The sequence below is a fragment of the Hylobates moloch genome, unplaced genomic scaffold (genome assembly GCF_009828535.3).
Source record: "Hylobates moloch isolate HMO894 unplaced genomic scaffold, HMol_V3 SCAFFOLD_7, whole genome shotgun sequence".
In the NCBI taxonomy this organism is placed as follows: domain Eukaryota; kingdom Metazoa; phylum Chordata; class Mammalia; order Primates; family Hylobatidae; genus Hylobates; species Hylobates moloch.
This window is the reverse complement of record NW_026652282.1, coordinates 57,591,921-57,614,148: the sequence shown is the minus strand read 5'-3', so window position 1 is coordinate 57,614,148 and position 22,228 is coordinate 57,591,921. Positions and strand designations below refer to the sequence as shown.

At 41.6% G+C, this 22,228-nt stretch overlaps 3 protein-coding genes across 6 annotated transcripts in view; 1 reads left to right on the top strand and 2 right to left on the bottom strand.

Moving 5' to 3' along the window:
- Nucleotides 1-14,184, bottom strand: part of KIF4A (kinesin family member 4A) — a 130,513-nt gene extending 116,329 nt beyond the window's left edge. The window contains exons 1-7 of one of the 2 annotated variants that reach the window (XM_032757128.2): nt 14,124-14,184; nt 13,697-13,837; nt 13,470-13,584; nt 6,851-7,041; nt 4,815-4,904; nt 1,955-2,121; nt 1,623-1,717 (exon numbers count right to left, since the gene is read on the bottom strand). In XM_032757128.2, coding sequence (XP_032613019.1) covers nt 1,623-1,717; nt 1,955-2,121; nt 4,815-4,904; nt 6,851-7,041; nt 13,470-13,584; nt 13,697-13,816 — 778 coding nt within the window. In that variant the 5' untranslated portion in view covers nt 13,817-13,837; nt 14,124-14,184. Of the gene's footprint in view, nt 1-1,622; nt 1,718-1,954; nt 2,122-4,814; nt 4,905-6,850; nt 7,042-13,469; nt 13,585-13,696; nt 13,838-13,952; nt 13,990-14,123 lie in introns of those variants that run through there. The other variant, XM_032757129.2, reaches the window with a different exon arrangement.
- Nucleotides 14,185-14,309: 125 nt separating this feature from the next.
- On the top strand, nt 14,310-19,225 carry PDZD11 (PDZ domain containing 11). 2 transcript variants are annotated; one of them, XM_032757127.2, is made up of 8 exons: nt 14,346-14,414; nt 14,681-14,752; nt 14,920-15,019; nt 15,758-15,841; nt 16,098-16,154; nt 16,443-16,541; nt 16,955-17,015; nt 17,171-19,225. In XM_032757127.2, the coding sequence occupies exons 3-8, from the start codon at nt 14,933-14,935 to the stop codon at nt 17,203-17,205; spliced, it is 423 nt and encodes a 140-aa protein (XP_032613018.1). In that variant the 5' UTR covers nt 14,346-14,414; nt 14,681-14,752; nt 14,920-14,932; the 3' UTR covers nt 17,206-19,225. The 2 variants fall into 2 exon arrangements, with proteins under 2 accessions (XP_032613017.1, XP_032613018.1); XM_032757126.2 differs by lacking the exon at nt 14,681-14,752 and having other exon boundaries at nt 14,310-14,414.
- Nucleotides 19,226-19,237: 12 nt separating this feature from the next.
- Nucleotides 19,238-22,116, bottom strand: RAB41 (RAB41, member RAS oncogene family). Of its 2 annotated transcripts, none has more exons than XM_032757124.2 (8): nt 21,947-22,116; nt 21,697-21,752; nt 21,433-21,486; nt 20,914-21,019; nt 20,663-20,774; nt 20,242-20,335; nt 19,957-20,020; nt 19,238-19,698 (listed from the first exon to the last, which is right to left on the bottom strand). In XM_032757124.2, exons 1-8 carry the CDS (start codon nt 22,068-22,070, stop codon nt 19,643-19,645), a joined length of 666 nt encoding a protein of 221 aa, XP_032613015.1. In that variant the 5' UTR covers nt 22,071-22,116; the 3' UTR covers nt 19,238-19,642. The 2 variants fall into 2 exon arrangements, with proteins under 2 accessions (XP_032613015.1, XP_032613014.1); XM_032757123.2 differs by having other exon boundaries at nt 19,243-19,698; nt 21,697-21,755.
- Between the last annotated feature and the right edge of the window lie 112 nt (nt 22,117-22,228).

Below are 22,228 nucleotides of genomic sequence, written 5' to 3'. Positions count from 1 at the left end.
AAAAAAAAAAAAAAAAAAAAAAAAAAAGGAATGAAGTACTGATATATGATGCAACATGGATGAACCTTGAAAATCTTAGGCTAAGCCAGTCACAAAAGACAACATATTGTATGATTACATTTATATGAAATGTAAGTTAAGTGGTTGCCTAGGGCCAGGGAAAGGGGTGGGAATGGGGAGTGACTGCTAATGAATATGGGGCTTCTCCTTGGGATGATAAAATTTTCTAAAATTAGACTATGATGATGATTGTACAACTCTGTGAATATACTAAAATCCACTGATATGTACAGTTTAAATAGGTAATGTTATAGTACGTAAACTGTATCTCAATAAAGCTGTTAAATAAAACAACTTGGAACTGAACACCTAAAAGAAGATAAAGAAAGCATAACAGCCTTTAAAAACAGTCTTAGGAAAGCTAAATCTCAAGTGCAAACATAGAACAAAAAGGGTACTTTGAATGACACTCAGAAGAAAAAGCTGAATGAGGAAGAAACGGGTCTGCACTCAGTGCCAGCAGTATAATAATGATAAATGACAGAAGTAAAATTCCTCAATTACTATTTTTCCTTCTGCCTTCTCAGTTCCCAAGAGAGAAATGAAGCCCAATATGAGTAAAGAGGTAGTAAGTGTTTTAATAAGAGTTCAAATATCTTGGACCAGATGAATTATAGCTAAGGGAACATACAGTAATTTCAAATGAGACTGCTGAAGCTATGTCAACGATCTTTGACGAATCACAGAGAAAGACATTCCAGAAGACTGGGCAGATGCAATTTCAATTTTCAAAACAGGGATAAAAGTTAATTCCATAAATTACCGAACAGTGGGTTTGATATAAGTCTAGAGTGGATTATTACAGGGACAGCATGCAAGAACCTAGAAAACAGAAGAATAAGCACTAGAAGCCAACCTTGAATTCACCAAGAAAAAGCACTTTAGGCTAAAATCCCTTATTTCTTTTTTGTATTGTTACTAAGCTGGTAGCTATGAGAAATACAGTAGATACAGTATATCTGGATTTAGCAAGGCATCTGATGAACTATTTTATGATATCCTTAAGAACAAAATTGAGATATAGAGCTGGATGTTAATTTTTGTTAGAGAGATTAATAATCACTTGAAGACCATTCCCAAGGCATGCAGATTACCAGGTCACTATAATGTTAGAAGAAGGTTTCTAATAGCATACATCACAGGGTTCTTCTAGCCTTAGGAATTTCATCTCTTTTCAAATTCAACAACTTGAATGAAGGCATGGAAATTGTGCTGAGGTTTGTATGTGACAACATCTGGAAGGGATGGTGAATACTTAAAATGACAGAATCAGGATACTGATTTTAATTACAAATAGTTGGGGTAAAACAAAACAAAACTAAAACTAAAACTTGCCTGGACCAGATGAAATCAAACCAAGGGCCAGAACCAAATCTCATACCTGAATTAGAGAATGAGTGCAAGGGAAAGAAACAATTTTTTGCTATTTCTGAACTCAGCCTCAAATCTGAATCGTAGTTACTGTTAGAATGTGATCTCAAATCCCAGTCGAAACACCAACAATACCAACAAGAGTACTAGAAGTTTTTAATCTACAACTGTGACCTTAATTACTCTCTTACCCTCTTTTAGACGATCCCCTTCAGCCTTGGTTTTCTTCTGTCTTTCTGATCCAGCGAGGTCTACAAGATGCAGCTTGGAGCGAAAGCTGCTATTCCTGTGATAATGAAAGGAAGACACAGTGAGAATGGTACACAAGCTTGAGAGTAGCTGAATATCAAAGCTGACCTGTCAGTTCTCATTTTCTTTCAAGTCAGTCAAAATGGCTCCATTAGTCACTCGTGCTCACAATACTGATGTCTGATGATTTGTCAAATCAATTGAAGAAGCAGCCTAATGTTTAACCTTAATAGAACTAATACTAAAAATCTTGACTCTTTAAATTGTAACTTACTTGTCACTTTTCTTTCTTTGCTCTAAGGAGATTGTAAAGATGGCATGAGATCGGGACGACTGGGAGTTCATAGCCGTGGAGGCCACAGTCCTAGAGTTGTTGCCTTGCTCCAAACAGGAAACAGTATCCAAGGCAACTAAAACAGTCTTCTCAGTGAGTCCCACAATCTAATTGCAAGAAAGAGAAAATTCTCTTATGATTTATACTTCAAATGCTTGGTCAGAAATATAGGGATTGGTGGTTTAAAAGAATGCCTTGATATTCTAGTAGAACCTCAAATAGAATAGTCACGGTGATAAGAACTGCTTTAACTGGCAACTCTGTGAAGAGAGCTGGAAACCAAGGTCTCCAATCTTCCTCAGGAACTTCAGAAACAAGGGTGCCAGCCAATACTGGAGCTAGTAAAGATCTCAAGATTTTAGGGTAGCAATGGCTACGTGCCTTCCAAGGAACCCCAAGTGAAGTTAATTCTGGTCCCAAGGAGAGCAAGTACAACACAAACAGCGATGGCATTTCTCTTTGTTACTTTCACCTCTATCTGACCCCATGCTCCTCTCTGTACCTGATTCATTTTAAACCTCATTTTCACTAGAGGAAATAGCATGGTACAGTTTCCACTGGATTAGGAAGCCAGGGAAACAGGGCCCCAGGCTTAGTATTGTATTTACCTGGGAGAACTTATACAAGGTGAATCTCTTGGAGCCTCTGAGGTGATTGGACTAGATGCTTATGAAGTCTTTTCTAGCTCCAATATGCTATAATTTTATTACTTCATAGCTCCCAAACTTACTTCTGTGGCCCTAATTTCTAGTCTTTTATTTCTAACGATCTACCTTACCACTTATACTTTGAAATCAGTCAATTATAAACCAAATTCATCTTCCTCCCACAAACACTAATTCTCTCTACTATAATACTTCTCCATTTCTATTAATCTTGTCTCATATTCTCAAAAACTCACATCGCCTTCAACTTCTTCCACTCCTCCATATCCCATCTATCACCAACTACTTGTCATTCTCCTTTTGAATCCATCACTTCCTTTTCCTTTACACATCTACTTGCGTAGTTCAGGCCCATATTACTTCACACCTAAAAAATAAGCAACAGTTTCCCAACTGGTCTTCCTCATCCTAGTCTTTCTCCTTTTCAACCCATTTCTGTTTGGTTTTCCTAAAATGTCACCAACCTACTAAGCCCTGTGCTAGATAATGAAGATACAAAGAGATTTCAAAGTACTCCCCTGACCTCCAGGTTAGGGTGAATTCCTTATAAGAATGAATTCACATATCACTTGTAACAGAGTTGGAGAGATACACATATAAGATAAAAACTTGGCAAAAGTAGCCACAGTAATCCCTCACTCAGAAGTTTTACATAGTTTATATATGGTTCACAGGGATAGAAACTAAGCTTTTTAGCCCGGCTTCATAATCTGGTCCTAACATATCTCCTGTTACTTCCCAGCCCAAATCCTCTAATCCAGACAGACTTGTGTAGTCTTATTACCCTCAGGTGTATATTTTCTGCTTTCCTGCTAAAGCTATTCCTTACCATAAGAATATCCTTATTTTCTCTACTTACTTAAAGCCTATCCATCCCATCTGAAGAGTGTTTACAAACTCTTCCTTACCAATTTGTGTCAGGAACTCATACTTCTCTGTATTGCAAATCTCACCTCAAACAACTCTTAGGACTTAATTCCTGCCTTAACATGGGGCATATAAAAGATCTTGAAACAGGGTCAAGTGCTGGCTCAGTACAATAGCATGTATTTTGTCCAGGTTTCTTATCCTCACTATCCAAATCATCTTTGCATATTCCAGGCTTATCAGGGCTGATCCTTTAAACTTTGCATTAGTAGCTGGCTAACAACTTAATGACCAGAAAAAAAAATCAGGAGCACAGGCACCTGTCCCTCACTGGTACCCCAAATCTTCAACTTTCTCTTTTTTTCTTTGTGCAAGAGAAGAAGGGAAGGAGAACAGGAGTAAGATATTATTCCAAGTTTTCCCAAAGTACTACCTAGTCTCATCTACTTCCAGCCTCTGATTTTCCCACTCCTGAATACTCAAGCTCTGCCTGTTTTCAGCACTGGCTTCTGGATTTGGTTCACTCCCCACATAGGAAACTCTCAATTTTGCCTCACATTTTCTGTTCAGTTCTAGCTCCTCATCTTGCATCTATACCATCTGACAGAAGATTCTCAAATAAGCTATCTCTTCTTCCTATGATACTTACATGTTTTAAAAATTATATATTAACTTTTCAATTTTAAAAATATCATCCCAAAGCCCAGCAAAATGTCTATTACAGTGCTGTCCAATAGAATTTTCTATTGGATATAGATATGTTCAATCATATCCATGCATTAGTAGCTGGCTAACAATGACCCAGAAGAAAATACATGGATATGTTCTGTATCTATCTGTGCTCTCCAATATGGTTACCACTAGCCATATGTAGCTATCGAGCACTTCATATGTGGCTAGTGTGCCTGAGGAAATGAATTTTTAAAATTTTATTCAATTTTAATTCATTTAAATTTAAATAGCCACTTGTGGCTAGTGGCTAACATACTGGACTGCTCAGCCTTAGAACTCTGTAAATAATATTTAATTGATATTAGCATTCCTCTAGGTAACAGGAAGGTGATAAAACTGAACATGAGTCTTTCCTTGCTTCCCCACAAGAGCTCCCACCTAGAAATTTTAGATTAACAAAGGGACTTAGGACCACACAAAACCTGACTGAGATGATAGTAGTCATTTAAAACCACAGTGGCAGATAAAAGGGATGTGAACTTTAGTATTATAATTGCCAAAATTTTTTAATAACATCAAATGAGAGACAAACACACCTTTATGCCTTCCTTAGGATCCTCCCGTATATTTATTTGAGCTTTCTCACGAGATGGGCATAGAAGATCCAAAATTTCTTCATTGTAAATCTGATATTGTTGAAAATAAAGTGGCAAAAACAAGATGTTAACAGTGGTAATCTCTGGGTGGTGAGATCATAGGTAATTTTAAAAATTATTTGTGACTTTCTATATTTAAACATTTGTTCATAATGAACATGTATTACTTGTAGAATTAAGAAAAGGACCATAACCCTATAGGTAATCACCTGATGTTTTATAAGAATGAATTCACATATCACTTGTAGCAAAATTGAGATTGCTCTCTTAAGACAGAGTCTCTTAGGAACAGCAGACACATGAAAAGTTACATGGCCATGCAAATTCAGTTCTTTGATGGCATCATAATAGCATTACATTCACCCATTTTGTTAAAATGTGAATAACAGGTACATAGATGGGGGTGGATGGAAAAGGAAGAAGTGGCAGCTACAATTTCAATATGAAACAGAATTTTAAGTACTTAGAACAGTGTTTAGCACATATAAGCACTACATTTGTTTGCTATTACTGCTATTGCTATTATTTAACATACCAGGATCTGGAGTTATTTTGATACTCAATTATGTTGGCCACAAATAGGTTAATCAAGAGACTCGAGAAAGCTAATCTAGCTGAGCACAGTCACTCACGCCTATAATCCCAGCACTTTGGGAAGCCAAAATGGGAGGATCACTTGAGCCCAGGGGTCTGTCACCAGCCTGGGCAACATAGTGAGACCCCGTCTCTACAAAAATTTAAAAATTAGCCAGGTGAAGTGGCACACGCTTGTAGTCCCAGCTGCTTGGAAGGCTGAGGTGGGGTGGGAGGATCACTTGAGCAGGAGCTGGAGGCTGCAGTGAGCTATGATTTTGCCACTGCACTCCAGCCTGTGAGAGAGTGGGACTCTTTCTCAAAATAAATAAATAAATAGAATTAAAAACTGCCTTTAAGGTCTCACTCTGGGGCTCAAGCAATCCTTCCATCCTGCCTCAGCCTCCTGAGCAGCTGGGACTGCAGGCATGCACCACCTCGCCTGGCTAATCTTTAAAGTTTTTGTAGAGACAAAGTCTTACCATGTTGCCCAGGCTAGTCTCGGACCCTTGGGTTGAAGTGATCCTCCCGCCCTGGCCTCCCAAAGTGCTAGGATTACAGGCGTGGACCACCGGGCCTGGCCAAGAAGGCTAATCTTAATGATGTAATCCCCTGTCTTCCAGTTCTACATCTCTTTACCTGTTAGCATGTTGAGATTGAACTTCAGGATGAAGTATTCACATACAACTTATAATTGCATGCTTAAATTATATAAGTTTAATTATTACCACCTAAAGGATAAGACATCACTGCTATGGAACCAACTAGCTAGCTTCCCAGAAGCCATCAGTTCCCTAAAGATGTGTTTTTGATGTTATGAAGTTAGATATAATTGGCCAGTCTACAACTATACTAATATACACTAGAACACAAACTCCCATAAGGGCTAGAATTTTTGTTTTGTTCACTGATATATACCAAGAACCTCATATACCCAAGTGCCTTGAATTGGGCCTGGCACATGGTAGGTTATCAATAAATATCTGTTTAATAAACACACTCTATCACCGCTTATACAGCTCAATATGTCAGCTGGTTTTTATAACATTCTTCATGAGGCAACAGCATTATCATTTAAGTCGCAAACAGTAAAGGGAAATCAAACACTCTTCTGCAGACTATACAGGTAATCAGTAACAGAGGCCAAACTGGAATTAAAGAATTCCTATCATCCTTTTATATGGCAAAGCCAATTCCTCCAACAATCAAATTAAACAGACTATTCTAACACCAAGGAAAGAATTGGGTGGGAGCCGGATCCAACTGAGTCAGTAAGTTTTCTCTATCAATTAATTAAAATGCAACTTACTAATTTGAGTCATGTCAGGAAAAACCTGATTTGGATTTATTTTTCGACCCAAAGACAATTTTGAATACAGAATAATTAAACATAAATTGCTTACCTCTAAGTAAGACACTTTCAGAGTAAATTCAAAGTCACTCTTTTTATCAATTTCTTTGAAGAGCAGTTGTATTACCCTAGGAATAACCCCAACTGTTGGTTCATTCTCTTGCTCTGCAGTGTATGCACCTCCCATCGAATAGGTTTTTCCAGAGCCAGTCTGCCCATAGGCCAGGACCGTTGCATTATATCCTGGCAAAATAGACGTCACATGCATAGTGGTGTTTAAACATTTTCATCTAATCAATATACTCCATTTCCTTCAGCAATTATTTGTAATAAAATTGAGATTGCTCTCTTAATACAGTCTCTTAAGAATGGCAGCCACAAAGAAAAGTTCTGTGGGTACCATGACTTTGCACTACTCAAAATAAGCAAAAAACAAACAAAAACAAAACAAAACCCAACCCTAAAATGTGTCCCCCTAGTGATAGCCCTTAGAAGCTAGGAAATCAAACACTTAAAAGATATGACTGACTAAATGAAGGTGGCCAAGTCACTGTCAAAAGCCATTTGGAGCTTGAAAATTCTGTCGTCCTACCTTAAGCAATTTTAAATTACAGAAATTAAATTAAAGAAAAAGATTCTGGCATGTATTTTCTTGATTAACAGTATTTATCTGAAAAGGAAACAAGATTGTTTTTTACAGTCAATGAAAGCATCTACTTCATATCTGAACTCTCAGAATGCATTTGGACCATATTATCAGGCTCCTTACAGAAATATCATCATTTAAGCATAATTCAATGTGATATATGCCTTTGCTTTTATTGAGAATTGATAAAGAATCATCCATTAATGAGCCGGGTTCCGTGACTCATGCCTGTAATCCCAGGACTTTGGGAAGCCGAGGCAGGCAGATTGCTTTAGCTCAGGAGTTTAACATTAGACTGGGCAACATGGTGAAAGCCCGTCTCTACTAAAAATACAAAAATTAGCAGGGCATGGTGGCAGGTGCCTATAATCCCAGCTACTTTGGAGGCTGAGGCAGGAGAATCACCTGAGCCTGATAGGCAGAGGTTACAGTGAGCCTTGATTGAGCCACTGCACTCCAGCCTAGGTGACAGAGTGGACCCTGTCTCAAAAAAAAAAAAAAAAAAGAATCATTTATTCAAAGATGTTCACAATATAGTTAACTGAAAAAAGCAGCTTAAAAATAATTGTTAAATATCAGTGTATGGATAGGAAAAGATCAAAAGTATATAATTAATTATTTTGATGTTTATCTCTGAGAAATAGGATGGTAAATTTTTTTTTTCCACCTCCCGGGTTCAAGCAATTCTCCTGCCTCAGTCTCCCGAGTAGCTGGGATTATAGGTGCGTGCCACCACACCCAGCTAATTTTTTGTATTTTTAGTAGAGACGGGGTTTCACTGTGTTAGCCAGGATGGTCTTGATCTCCTGACCTTGTGATCCGCCCATCTCAGCCTCTCAAAGTGCTGGGATTACAGGTGTGAGCCACCGCACCAAGCCATAGGATGGTCAATTTTTTGTGTTTTCTTTTTTCCTGTTTGCATTTTTTAAATTATTAAATAGAAGGCACTATTGAACAGAGGCTGTGCTTTTCGTTATCACTTATGTTATCGGTACTGTTTGCAGAAAGACCCATAAAATATGTTTCTGTTTGAGTTTATTGGCCAGGTGCGGTGGCTCACGCCTGCAATCCCAGCACTTTGGGAGGCCGAGGCAGGCAGATCGCTTGAGGTCAGAGTTTGAAACCAGCCTGGCCAACGTGGCGAAACCCTATCTGTACTAAAAACACAAAGATTAGCTGGGTGTGATGGTGGGCGCCTGTGGTCCCAGCTACTCGGGAGGCTGAGGCAGGAGAATTGCTTGAACCCAGGAGGCGGAGGTTACAGTGAACCGAGATCGCGCCACTGCACTTCAGCCTGGGCCACCGAGGGAGATTCGGTTTCAAAAAAAATATATTTCTGTTTGGGCTTAGTTCTGGTAAAAATGTTTATTTTGTAGATTAGTTTTTATATTTTCTCTTGTCAGATAATCCAAATTACTAGTTACTCAGCACTCCCCCTCCCCATTTTTTTGAGACAAGGTCTCACTCGGTCACCCAGGCTGCAGCGCAGTGTGTGCAATCACAGCTCCGCCTCCCAGGCCCAAGCGATCCTCCCACCTGAGCCTCCAAGGTAGCTAGGACTACAGGCGCGTGCTACTATGCCCAGCTAATTTTTTTGTATTTTTTGGTAGAGACGAGTTTCGCCATGTTGGCCAGGCTGGTTTCGAACTCCTGACCTCAAATGATCTGCCCACCTCAGCCTCCCAAAGTGCTGAGATTACAGGCTTGAGCGACCATGCCCAGCGGGCATTTTCATTTTATCCCATAAATTCAAAGTTTGGATTGAAGCTAGAGGAAGATAAACAACTGTAGCAAGATTTTATAAAGAAACAATTAGACAATAGATAGGTTATTTTTACTTTACCTTCAGTTGTTACAGTCGTGTGCCATATAATAGCATTTCAATCATGTAGAATGTATATACAATGGTGAAAAATTCCTGTTGCTTATTGACTTAGCCATTATAATATTGCAGTGCAACATGTTACACATTTGTGTTGATGCTGGGGTAAGGAAACCTACTTCACTGCTACTCATATAAAAGTATAGCACATCCAACTATGTGCTATATGTAACACAGTATGTAACGCTTCATAATAATAAATGATTGTTACTAGTTTATGTGTTTAGTATACTATACCATACTTTTTATCATTTTTAAGAGTATACTCCTTCTACTTATGATAAATAAAGTTAACTGTAAAACAGCCTCAGGAAGGTCCTTCAGGAGGTATTCCAGAAGAAAGTATTGTTGTCATAGGAGATGACAGCTCAATGGATGTTATTGTCCCTGAAGACTTTCCAGTAGGACAAGACGTGGAGGTGGAAGACAGTGATATTGAAGATCCTAGCCCTGGGTGGGCCTAGGCTAATGTGTATGTTTGTGTCTTAGTTTTTAACAAAAAGTTTAAAAAGTAAAAAAATATATATTTTTTAAAAAGAAAAAAGCTTACAGAATAAAGATGCAGAGTGAAAATGTTTATTCTGCTGTGCAATGTATTTGTGTTTTAAGCTAAGTATTATTACAAAGAAGTCAAAAAGATTTAAAAAATTAAAGTTTATAAAGTAAAAAAGTTATAATAAGCTAAAGTTAATTTATTATTGAAGAAAGACACAATGTTTAATAAATTTAGTGTAACCTAAGTATCCAGTGTTCATAAAGTCTACAGTAGTATACAATAATGTCTTAGGCCCTTACATTCACTCACCACTCATCACTGACTCACTCAGAGCAACTTCCAGTCCTGCAAGCTCCATTCACGGTAATTGCCCTATACAGGTGTATCAGTTTTTACCTTTCATATTGTATTTTTACTTCAGCTTTTCTATGCTTAGATCACAAATATTTTCCATGATGTTACAACTGCCTACAATATTCAGTACAGTAACATGCTTTTCAGGTTTGTAGCCTAGGAGCACTAGGCTCAGGTGTATAGGAGGCTCTACTATCTAGGTTTGTATACATGCACTCTACGATGTTCAGAGAATGACAAAACAGCCTAATAATGCACTTCTCCGAAGGTATCCCTGTCGTTAACTGATGCATGATTATAACTTGCTACTTAATTGTACGGTAGTAGCTTCTAAAACTATAAGCATGGCACCTAAAAGGAACTACAAATGCAAATTTACTTCAAGGTGAAAAAAATAATGACCTTAGGGAAGTCTGTCCCTTATTAGTGTGGCAGACACGTTGTCAAGGAACACAAAGCAAGCTTTCTCTGTTAAATGATCATCATATTTATGTCAAAGCTGTTATCTGCTATTTACCAAGATAATTTTGCAGTCTGAAGGAAAAAACCCTTTAAACTTTGAAACAATGTTTTAATCTAAATGAAAACTTTGAAGTTTTGAAAAAATTTGTTGGTCTAAATGAAGGATCATAAGAAGATGCTAAATTGAGATTTTCACTGTAATAGATAGCTGGTATCAGCTGGCATGACTATGGGGCAAGAGAATAACATTCCATAATTTTCTGCAATACCACAGATATGTGCAGATAGCAATAACTTGGGAAACAAGGTTTTAGTAGTTTTCACAAAATACTTAGGGATCTGTGGTACCAGGAGTTCAGAGTGCAAGAGGGTGCTGTTGAGCTGACTATAAAAAATATTGGCTTTGTTTTTGCAACCGAGGGCAATGTTAAGCAAACACATGTATATTGGAATCACTTTCTACTTTATGTTGCCTTTAACGAACATAATTTAATTCTATCAGTTTCCCAAGTTGAGAATATAAAAGTAGAACTGTGGTGCTCTTACTAAGCTGTGGAGGTATAGCCTGAGGAATCTGACCAGATAGTGAAGGGTCTGAAAACCATATTGTTTCAGGAATGCCTAAAGGAAAGGCAGGGATAATTGAAGAGAATTAGGTAGAAACACTTAACGGTTTTCCAAATACTGTATGTAAAAAGGAAAAAGATTATAGTGGAGAAGCCCAGCAGATTAACACCTTAATCAAATGATCAAAATGAACATCAGTAGTAATAGATCAAAATCATGTGCTGCCCAATAGGCTTCAGTGAGAAGAAAACAGCACCACTTCTGTGATATTCCTGCTAAAAGATACACAACCTGAATCTAATCATAAGTAAACACCAGACAAAACAATATTGAGAAATGGTTTACAAAATAACTGGCCTGTAATCTTCAAAGTGTCAAAATCATAAAAGTCAAAAAAAGACTAAAGAACTGTTTTAGAATGGAGACTAAAGAGACAGCAAAACTAAATAAAACGTGATTTTGAACTAGATCTTTTTGCCATAAAATATTTACTGGACAATTGGTGAAACTTGAATGGGGTTTCAGGAATAGATGGTAGTAATGTAGCAGTGCAAATTTTATTGTTTTGATGGTTGTATTGTGGTAACTTAGAAGAAAGTCCTTTTTTGTAGGAAATATCACTAAAGTATGGGGGGGTATCAGGCCAACGACTCATCTCAAATGGTTCAGGGAAAAAATGTTTTGTTTTTTTTTTTTTTTTTTAGAAGGGGCTCTTCCCTACCAGCCAGGGTGGAGTGGACGGGGGCGGGCTCACTGCAAGCTCCGCCTCCCGGGTTCACGCCATTCTCCTGCCTCAGCCTCTCCGAGTAGCTGGGACTACAGGCGCCTGCCACCACGCCCGGCTAATTTTTTGGTATTTTTAGTAGAGACGGGGTTTCACCGTGGTCTCGACCTCCTGACCTCGTGATCCGCCCGCCTCGGCCTCCCAAAGTGCTGGGATTACAAGCGTGAGCCACCGCGCCCGGCCAGGAAAACCAGGGAAAAAATGTTTTTTATGCTGTTCTTGCAACATTCTATACGTTTGAAATTATTGCATTAATATCTTAAAATTTTGAAACAAAAATTTCAGTGTTCCTTGAGCCATATCATTAACCAAAAAAACGTGAAAAAATATGTGAATAGCTGTTGCCTGGAAGAAGGCTTCTAAAAGGATGAACTAACATCACTGGGTAGAAATTACCAGGAAGTAAATTTCATCTTAATATAAAGATCTTTATAACATAATTAGACTTGTCCAAAACCCAAATCTCAACTGGACTACCCGTGAGTCAGTGAGTTCTCAGTCAAAAAAATTTTAGACACTGGCAGTTCACCTAACAGATATTGTTAGAACGCATTTTTCTTTGGATGAAAAACAAACTAGATGATATACAAATGTCTCTTTCAACTTTACGGTACTAGCATGCCATGATTCTACTTCTTTTAAATGAACCTCTGTTTTGAATCTTGAATAACCACTGTATTAGAATAATAATTAGACATCTCTCAGGCACTGCTCCCTTCTTTAGAGCCCTGCTATGGTCTTCAACAGCATTAAAGACTTAGCTTCCGCAATAAAGATTATTAACTGGTCATAGTATTCAGAGGCTTTAGGCACTCCCCTTCTCCACCTGAAAGAAGTATACTCATTATTCAAGACCCATCTCAAAGTTTTTCCACTCTGTGAAATTCACCCCAAATTCCCCAAGCAGAGTTAGAGCCATCCTTCTGTTTTTCATACCACTTTGTATGAGAGCAGAGCTACTACTTCTACAGGACTGACTCTGTTGTATATTTTTAACTTGAAAAATTTTTCTTCTAAAAGATAGGTACAAAAAATTTAAAAATTTTTATATATTCAAAATTATTTATGTAGTCATCTATCTCCATTCCTATCCCCCGGACTTTGAACTCCTTCAGGGCCTCGAAGCTGTATTATTTATCACCTGAATCCCTCAACAAGCTTTGCAGTGCCTGAGCCTCAAATAGGGTGGCACACTTATCACCATCAGCAACCACCACAGAGTTTATAATCTAATGAAGTTCCAGGATAAACACAAACATATACAAGTCAAAGATGAACAGAACCACATAAAGCAAATACAGACTAAAACTAGCTTCAAGGGTACAGAGACTTTCACAAATGTTATTAGGCTAAGGGCTTCTTGAAGGCAGGAATCATGATTCATCCATTCCTGTATTTGCAGTGCCCAAGCACAGTGCTTGGCACATAGTATATGCTCAAGGAATATATATGTTATGTTCGAGGAATCAAATCGCCTCACCTTTAAATATGCCTTTTATGAGAGGCGCTACTGCTGTATTGAAGACTTCTTCCTGTTCAGTAGAGGGATCAAACACAAAATCGTAGGTGAAGGATTTATCTGTACCAACCACCACCTAGAGAAGGCAAGGGACAAGGCGTAAGGTTAAAAATGAAAGGCAAGACCACACCTCTCGTTACCATTTGGCCCCAGCTGTTCAGACACAGGCTCTGGACTCTGCTACGCACCTGAGGCTCTCCGGGCACGAAGGAAAGGCACATCTGGCAGCCCTCGCTAATCTCTTTGGGGACCAGAGGGCGACAACGCAGCGCCACTCTTACAGGAATTCCCTTCACCTCTTCCTTCATGATCCTATCTCAGCACCGTCTCTGCGAGGGGGAAAAAGAAGGCTCGCTGATGAATGTTAGTAGGTCAGCAGGAGTGGGAGGGCGTCCTCCCCGGTTCCGACCCTCCTCAGCGGGAACACTATCTTGGGAGATTCACCCTCCAGGACTTGGCCAGGGCTGGACCGCCCGTCAGCCTTGCACTCTAAAGAGAGTGCACGGGCTTCTGAAATGCAAACAAAAAACTCCAACGGGGACGGCGACAAAGAACCAAAGCCCTAGGGTATTGGGTAAAAACAGGTTCTGAGCTAAGGTGTGCCCCGTAACTCACCAAACTAAATGTCCCTTCCCCGTTCTCCCTGGGTCTCCCGCCGCCCTGTCCCAGCCGGAGCTTTAACCGCCAAGTTTCAAATCCGTCCCGGAGACGCCAACCAATTGCAGTGCGGTCTGCCCGAAGGCGGAGCGCGCACGTCGGCGCGCGCAGGCCGGCGCGCTGGGAAGGGGAGGGTCAGCTCTTTGCACCCTGGCCCGGCCTCTTTTCGACCCTGCGGAGCATCCGCTTCCGGTTCCCAGACTGAATTGGCGGTGAGCGGAGCCTGAGGTCGCTGTGGACTACCCACTGGTGAGGTGGTGCGGCGTTTATGCGGCTGAGAGCGTGGGTCTCAGGCAGAATGTGGGGCGGGGACGTGGGAGGTGGCTGGTCAGGTGAAGGAAGGGTCGATCTGAGGACCCTACCATTACTAATCACATCTAGGAAATGTGGGGCGGTGCCTTGCCCCAAGTCCCTGCGGATAGTTAACACTCCCTTGGGCTTCGAAAGTAGATCTTTTTAGACTCGACCCTGATTTCCTCTTCTCCAGGTTTAAGACGGTAACATATGTTTTGCAGGATTGTGAAAAATGAGGTCCTCTTTCTAGAGTACCTGACAGGTTGCTTGGCATCCAGAAGATGTTTAGCTAAGTTAAGAGTTTTCTTCTTTCTTCCTTCTCTCCTCCAACCTTAACACCTAGATGTGGGCTGGGTCTGTAGACTGACTGCGTTGGAATGGGTTGGAGCTGCTTTCTGAAACTTGCTGGGCTGCTCTCCCTTTTTAACCACTTTTTGTCTGTTCTGATTCACTCTTCCAGGGCCTTGCCCGAGATGGACAGCCGGATTCCTTATGATGACTACCCGGTGGTTTTCTTGCCTGCCTATGAGAATCCTCCAGCATGGATTCCTCCTCATGAGGTGGGAACCATCTGTATTCCTGAGTAGGAGATTTTTTCCTCCTGGGCATAAGATGATGCATGAAAGGTAGGATAGCAGGGTTAGAAGGTGAAATGGAGAGTGAATCTTAGCTCTTGTAGCCAGAGGACCCAGAAGCTGGATTCTGAGCAACAGGACCCATTGGGAACTTCTTTATGGAAGCCTCCTGCTAGGGTCTGTTCACACCGGTTAATTCTGGAAATTTGGAGCCTTCGTTTCCATACTGTTAAGAGGTTCAGCGCGGTGGCTCATGCCTGTAATCCCAGCACTTTGGGAGGCCAAAGCAGGCGGATCACCTGAGGTTGGGAGTTCGAGACCAGCCTGACCAACATGGAGAAACCCTGTCTCTACTAAAAATACAAAATTAGCCAGGCATGGTGGCACATGCCTGTAATCCCAGCTACTAGGGAGGCTGAGGCAGGAGAATCGCTTGAACCTGGGAGGCAGAGGTTGCGGTGAGCCGAGATCGAGCCATTGCACTCCAGCCTGGGCAACAAGAGCAAAATTCCATCTCAAAAAAAAAAAAAAAGTGAAGAAATGGGGAGCTACTGGGCTGTCCCAGTGCTATCCATCTACTCATTTAGTCAGTGTTATCTGTTCTACTTAAATTAAGTCTATGACCTTTCCTTTTCCTGACTTCAGCGTAATTCATTAGTGTTCCAGATGAAGGTAGGTGTGAAGTAAGACTGGTAAAATTTCTGGGGTTGCTGTGTCTTGCAGAGGGTACACCACCCAGACTACAACAATGAGTTGACCCAGTTTCTGCCCCGAACCATCACACTGAAGAAGCCTCCTGGAGCTCAGGTGAACTTATGAAACCTTATTCCAGGCTAGATTTGTCCATACCAGAAGTTGGCAGTGTTGGGGGGTTGGACTGGAAAGCAGGTGCAGATGTGACGAAACTTTCCTTCTTGTGGGCAGAAAAGCTGAGATAACACTTCTACAACTTCTGACTGTCCTCTCAGGGACACACAGGCTGAGCTATAGCACAATGATGCTACTAGTTGTTCTTGTGTTTGTGGTCTCTATTGAGCCCCCATTCTGTGCTCTTGTCTTACAGCTGGGATTTAACATCCGAGGAGGAAAGGCCTCCCAGCTAGGCATCTTCATCTCCAAGGTATTTATGCCCAGTAGGCAATATGGATCGTTACTTCCCTTTGTTAAATTAACAGATTGCAGAACCCTAATGTCCCAAGGGCTGAGAGGATGACTCAGTGGATTCATAGAAGGGGTATAATGGAGACACCCCCTTTCCCACTTAAAACTTTTCATTTGGCAGGCCATCTGTCTGCATACATTGTCACAGAAAAACAATAGCACCTTACATTTGAATAGCACCGGATTTCACTGATAGTCTTCTGAAATTATCGCATCCCAATCACATGTATTCTCTCTTTACCAACAGGTGATTCCTGACTCTGATGCACATAGAGCAGGACTTCAGGAAGGGGACCAAGTTCTAGCTGTGAATGATGTGGATTTCCAAGATATTGAGCACAGCAAGGTGAGCACAGTACTTGGGCTGTGGTGCTGCAAGAAGCCATCTCAAATAGGACGGATTGGACAGGAGTAGCCTAATCTGTAACTTAATAAGAAAGCATTTTGCTGGGCACTGTGGTACACACCTGTAATCCCAGCTACTTAGGAGGCTGAGGCGGGAGGATCACTTGAGCCCAGGAATTTAAGACCAGCCCAGGCAACATAGCAAGACCCTGTCTCAAAAACAAACAAACAAACAAACAAAAAAACCAAACAAAAAGAGAGAGAGAGAGAAAGTAAGCACCTCTCCTGGGAAAGTACCGGAGGGAAGCAGCTATTAGTGACACACAGGTTGGAGTGGCAAATCCCTTTCCCCCTATTATGATTCTGTCTTGGGTCATATCTCTTCATTTGTACAAGCTGCTGTGTTCCTTCCAGGCTGTTGAGATCCTGAAGACAGCTCGTGAAATCAGCATGCGTGTGCGCTTCTTTCCCTACAGTAAGTGCCACTTTTTTCACTTTCCGGACAGGGCCCTAAGTAAGAACTCTTTAAATACTGATGACTAGAGGCCCTACAAGTTGGGGATAAGGAATCAGGAGATCAAGCCTGAAGATAACCTGCTCTGTTCCTCCTTTTCTTCTTCTTTCCTTCAGATTATCATCGCCAAAAAGAGAGGACTGTGCACTAGGAAGTTGCAGCCCACAGCCCTTCATGTGGACTCTGCCATGACATGCTAACTAGACTTCAGGGGAGCCACTTCTATTTTCAGCCCCTCCCTGGAATAGTGAGTTGGGAGGATGGGGAGACAGCTAACCAACTGCATTACCCAAACCATATTGCACTTTTAGTTCCCTAGTTTTCTAGGTGAGCTTCATTCCCTAAAAGGAGGATGATGATATCTAGGCATAACCTAGCCTGTGAGGAACCTAGTTAGGAAAGACAACTGACATTTATTGAATACCATGCACTAGTCCCTTACATATGTCATATTTTAATTATAGAAATCAGTAGCAAAAAGAATCTTGGGGATTTTCCATCTGACTTCCCTGGCCATCTTATCCCATCCTTGTACTACCAGAGGATTCATACACTTTTGAGACTCTAGTGAGACCCTGTTTTCACCCCTTCCTCCTCCTAGCCTCTCTCCCAGAAAGTAAAACACAATGCTGAAGAAATATTGGTGTGACTTTTGAATGTTACCGATTGGATGTAAAATGCTATCGAGGGAAGAAAAAGCTCTTCCAAAGAGAGGAGCCACTGGAAGGAACAGAGCAATACTATACCTCCCTCACAACTACCTATGATGTCTAACCAGAACATTAGAGAGGCCAACGAACTTTAACCACAGTATAACTAAGGAATGGCATAGAGTGAGGGGCACTGAAAGAAACTGCCCGTTCCCCTAGGAGCTTTGAACATTTCTCTGCAGGGGACAGTAGTAATATAATTCTCTCTTCTCCTTTCCCACATTCTTTGATCTGGAACATAAACAAAGGAAGGGGCTTAGATGCATTTCTTTTCTGAGGCAGCAGTAAGAAATTGGTTCAGTTTCCAACTTGTAAGTTGAGTAGTGCTAACTGCTGACTTCTCCCTTTTCTTCACCCCCAGCCCCAAATAACATTCTGCCATGTTCCTAGATCTTTAGTTACCAATCCACCATTACAAGATTCCTGGTCATGCCTATGCCATCACTACTGGCATGTTCAAAATACCCATTTGGAATTGAAAGTTTTCTAGTGTGAGGCTGGGCGCGGTGGCTCATGCCTGTAATCCCACCACTTTGGGAGGCCAAGGCAGGCAGATAGCTTGAGGCCAGGAGTTCGAGAGCAGCCTGGCCAACAAGGTGCAACCCCGTCTCTACTAAAAAATGCAAAAATGAGACGGGCGTGGTGGGATACTGCCTGTAGTCCCAGCTACTCGGAAGGCTGAGGCAGGAGGATCGTTCAAACCCTGGAGGTGGAGGTTGCAGTAAGCCAAGATGGCGCCGCCACACTCCAGGCTGGGTGACAGAGTGAGACTGTCTCAAAGAAAAAAAAAAAAGTTTTCTAGTGTGGTGTGGGATGATGTACCCCTATGATGAAGTCCCAAAATTTGCCTTGAAAGAATCCTGGGAGCTTAAATATGTATTTATAGGCCCTTCTACTGGACAATGATTCTGTTAGTCTGAGGTAGAATCTGGAAACCTGGATTTTTAAAGAAGCAAAGGAAATAAGTAAATAAGTCTTCAAATGTAGGAAACATTGTTCTAAATAGTAGTACTATACTGTATGAGGAGGGTCTGGTTCTTCCTATATATCCCACCCTAGCTCTACTGGCATACCTCTTCTAGAGCCTCACTGCTATTGTTAGGTGGCAACATCCCTTGAGAGCAGAGCTGGAGGTAGAATTAATGTAGCTGTCTCTATGCTTCCTGGGAAATCCTGTTCTATGCTCCTATTTGCTGACCCCATGCCCTGCACTGGCCACAAAAGAAAGAAAATAGTAGCTTGGTTACTTCCATAAAGGCATGTTGAGTGACTTGGCTGAATGTTGAGGTCCAAGACTCCCTGTGGTTAACAGGTCTTAAAACATTGTGTCTAAGAAGTATGAAAAACATGGTAAAAAGTGCCAGCCAGGTGCCATGGGCCTAAGAGGCAAAAACCCTCCTGCCTTAAATTGGCTCTCGTTTGAAATACTTGGATTGGTTCTATGTTAGGGCACCAACATGAGATAATTGCATTGTGGAAATATAGGTATAGTGTGGAGAAAGCAGAAGCAATAACAGCCTTAGGTTAAAGAACCATTTATTGAGAGTGTAGGTAAACAACAACAAACAGTGGAGAATGAATTGTATTGGCCTTTGAAGTATGTCAGCTGCTATAGAACTGTATTCTCTACAGATGTCTTTTAGCTGTCAGAGAAGGTAAGGTAGAATTCCCAGGTGCTGCAAGAAGCTTCCACCCAGTAGCTGTGAGATGCAGTCAGGATAAAATGATAGCACTTTCAGGGGTTCTGTTTTTACCCCAAGCCTAGGAATTGGAAGAGAGTAAGTGGCCATGTATCATAAAACGAGGTGGGGAGGAGAACTGGTATGGCAAGCCCAAATGTAAGAAATCCATCAAATGAGGCAGAGAAAGCCTAAGCTGTCAACAATAGCTTCTGTTGCCTGACTCCTCGAAGGATTCCAGTTCGATTTCAACCGCTGAAGTGTGTGTTAAGGAAGCTAATACAGTGAGGTGACTGGAGTCAAATCTTAACACCCAGGGTCAGCTTCTAGGAGATGTAGAAGAGGAATTCTGATCTTACAATCCCTCTCACCTAAAGGCAAACCAAGGAACTACTTTGGGCTAAAGTTAGTCCCATTTTCCCCTTAAGTACCACTCATGGATCAACTCAGCAAGGAAACTTACCTTCTCTACTTGTATACTCCCTACCCCAGCAAAGCTAGGAAAAAGGATACTCCCCTCTTTTGGTGGAGGTGAAGTCCTTGTGGAAAGAAGGGCCGAAGCCACACGCTGGAACAGCTATGTGTGTGTGTGAATGGTGACCAAAAAAAAAAAAAAAAAAGGAAAAAAGGTCAGGTTCAGAGGCTAGGATAATTCAGGGCCTTTGAGATACATGATGGGGAGATGAACCTTGACTCCCATCCCACAAAAGATAAGCCAAGGTTATCCAAAAGAGTAAACAGTGGTGGTAGCTACAGACAGAGCGCAATTAAAGAATCATAGAAAGAAACAAGTATTACCTTTTTCACGTTGTAACCGGTTTTGGCACTGGTCTCAATAAACATCACATTGAGGTTTCTGGATTTTTCTTCACCCTCTTCTGCAGTGACTTGTCTGGACGAATCAGAAATGATGAAAAGGGCCAGAGTTATTGGATATGGATAGATTCTTCTGAGGTGTAATGATGCTTACCTAGGGCCAGGAACCCTAGAAGCCTTAAACCCATGACCCTTCTGATTACAGGGTGGGGACTCTCTCCTATACCCCCCCCCCATATCCTTGTGCCCTGATGGGACGCCTCCCTGTCCTTCCCATCCTGCAGTGCTGGTAGGGGACAGAGGGGACTAAGGTAACTCCTCCCCAAGTAAATAGAGGACAGTTGACCCTCCCTGTAGAGACTGAATTTTAGGTATGCCAGAAGAAGTTGTAGTTATACTTTACCTTTTGTTATCTAAATCAATCTTATTACCCACCAACATGATGACAACGTCGTCACCTCTTTCTGCTCGTACATGTTCTACCCACTTATCTGTCTCCTTAAAAGAATTGATGTCTGCAAGAGAATATGTTGCAGAGTGTTGAAACATTTAGGAGAGATTTGGAGAGAACACTTCCTCTCTGCTAATTTTATCAATCTCCCTATCAATCCCTTTATAATCCCCTTTTCAAATAAAACATTGCATAACACCCACTTGTGATGTCATAGACAACCACTGCAATAGTTGAATCACGAATGTAGCTAGGAATTAGGCTGTGAAAGCGCTCCTGGCCAGCTGTGTCCCATAGCTGCAGCTGAACCTGCATAAAACAAATGTTTAGGAAGAAGATGGGGAAAGGTAGAAAAGAAACTAGCCTTTTTAAAAAGCTCAAACCTAATAAAGGCAGAATACAAAAGGTCAGGTAGACTGGATCCCTGAGAAGTGGCTGCTATATCCTCAAACCAAATGGCCTATAGTCCTAGGACAGGTCCAACCAATTTCAATATACTGTTTTGATTCAGGAAGACCCTACAGCACAGCAGATTTAAGGATTCAAGGTCTCTCGGACTTTATGTTACAGTTGGAGATTAGATGAAGGCAGACAGACAAGAAACATCATAGGGCTTGGTAATTTGAAGAGGCTTCAGTTTTTTTTGATGGTGCTACCCAACTGTGATGAATAGGCCTAAGGGGTTGAAGTGTAGGGTTAGTGGTATGAGAGTTAACACTCACTATTTGGTCCTCCAAGTACATGGTCTTAGACAAGAAGTCAATTCCAACAGTTGCCTGCAGAAGAAAATCAGATACACTCCAGCATTCTCTCTATTACTAACATGAGGCAGTCTTAGAACCCAAAGTGCAGAATGACCTTTCAAGAAGTTGTCCTGGCTCCACTTCCCAATGCTTATAATACATAACTTTGAGGAGGAGAATCTCCAGGTGAGTCTGCCAAGAAGAGCGGCAAAAATATACCATATGACTCAGTGGTGGGCTTACCTGACAGGCGCAGCTGAAGCTGTTGTACATGAAGCGGGTGATGACGGATGTCTTCCCTACTGTGAGGGAGATAAGCAGGCCAATCGTCGCCCTCAGTGCCCTTTCTCCCCTCAAAGTTTCCATGAGCCCTCCCTTCTCCTCCCACTCCAACCTTTCCCAACGAGGAGGAACTCGGTTCCCCAGAGAATGCCCCACCCCATTTCATACCAATTACACCTCCCTGTCCCCAAAGCCCAACCCAGACCCGCACCGTTCTGCTCTCCCAGGAATAAGAGTTTAGATTTCCACAGAGACTGGTATTCCGTTCTTTCGGCAGCCTCCAGGTCAAAGCCTCCGGCCTCCATCCAGGCCTCGTCGTGACCAAAGGCAGACATGACTTCAGGTAGGTTGCAGCCAAAATGGCTTCCAACGCTCAGCCTGCGCCGCCGGACGTCACGCCGTGCTCTACTGACGTCGGCTGATGGCCATTGGCTTCACACCCAGGCGTGGGCACGGCCACGCCCCCTCGGCCCCCACCTGGCAGCTTGCACTG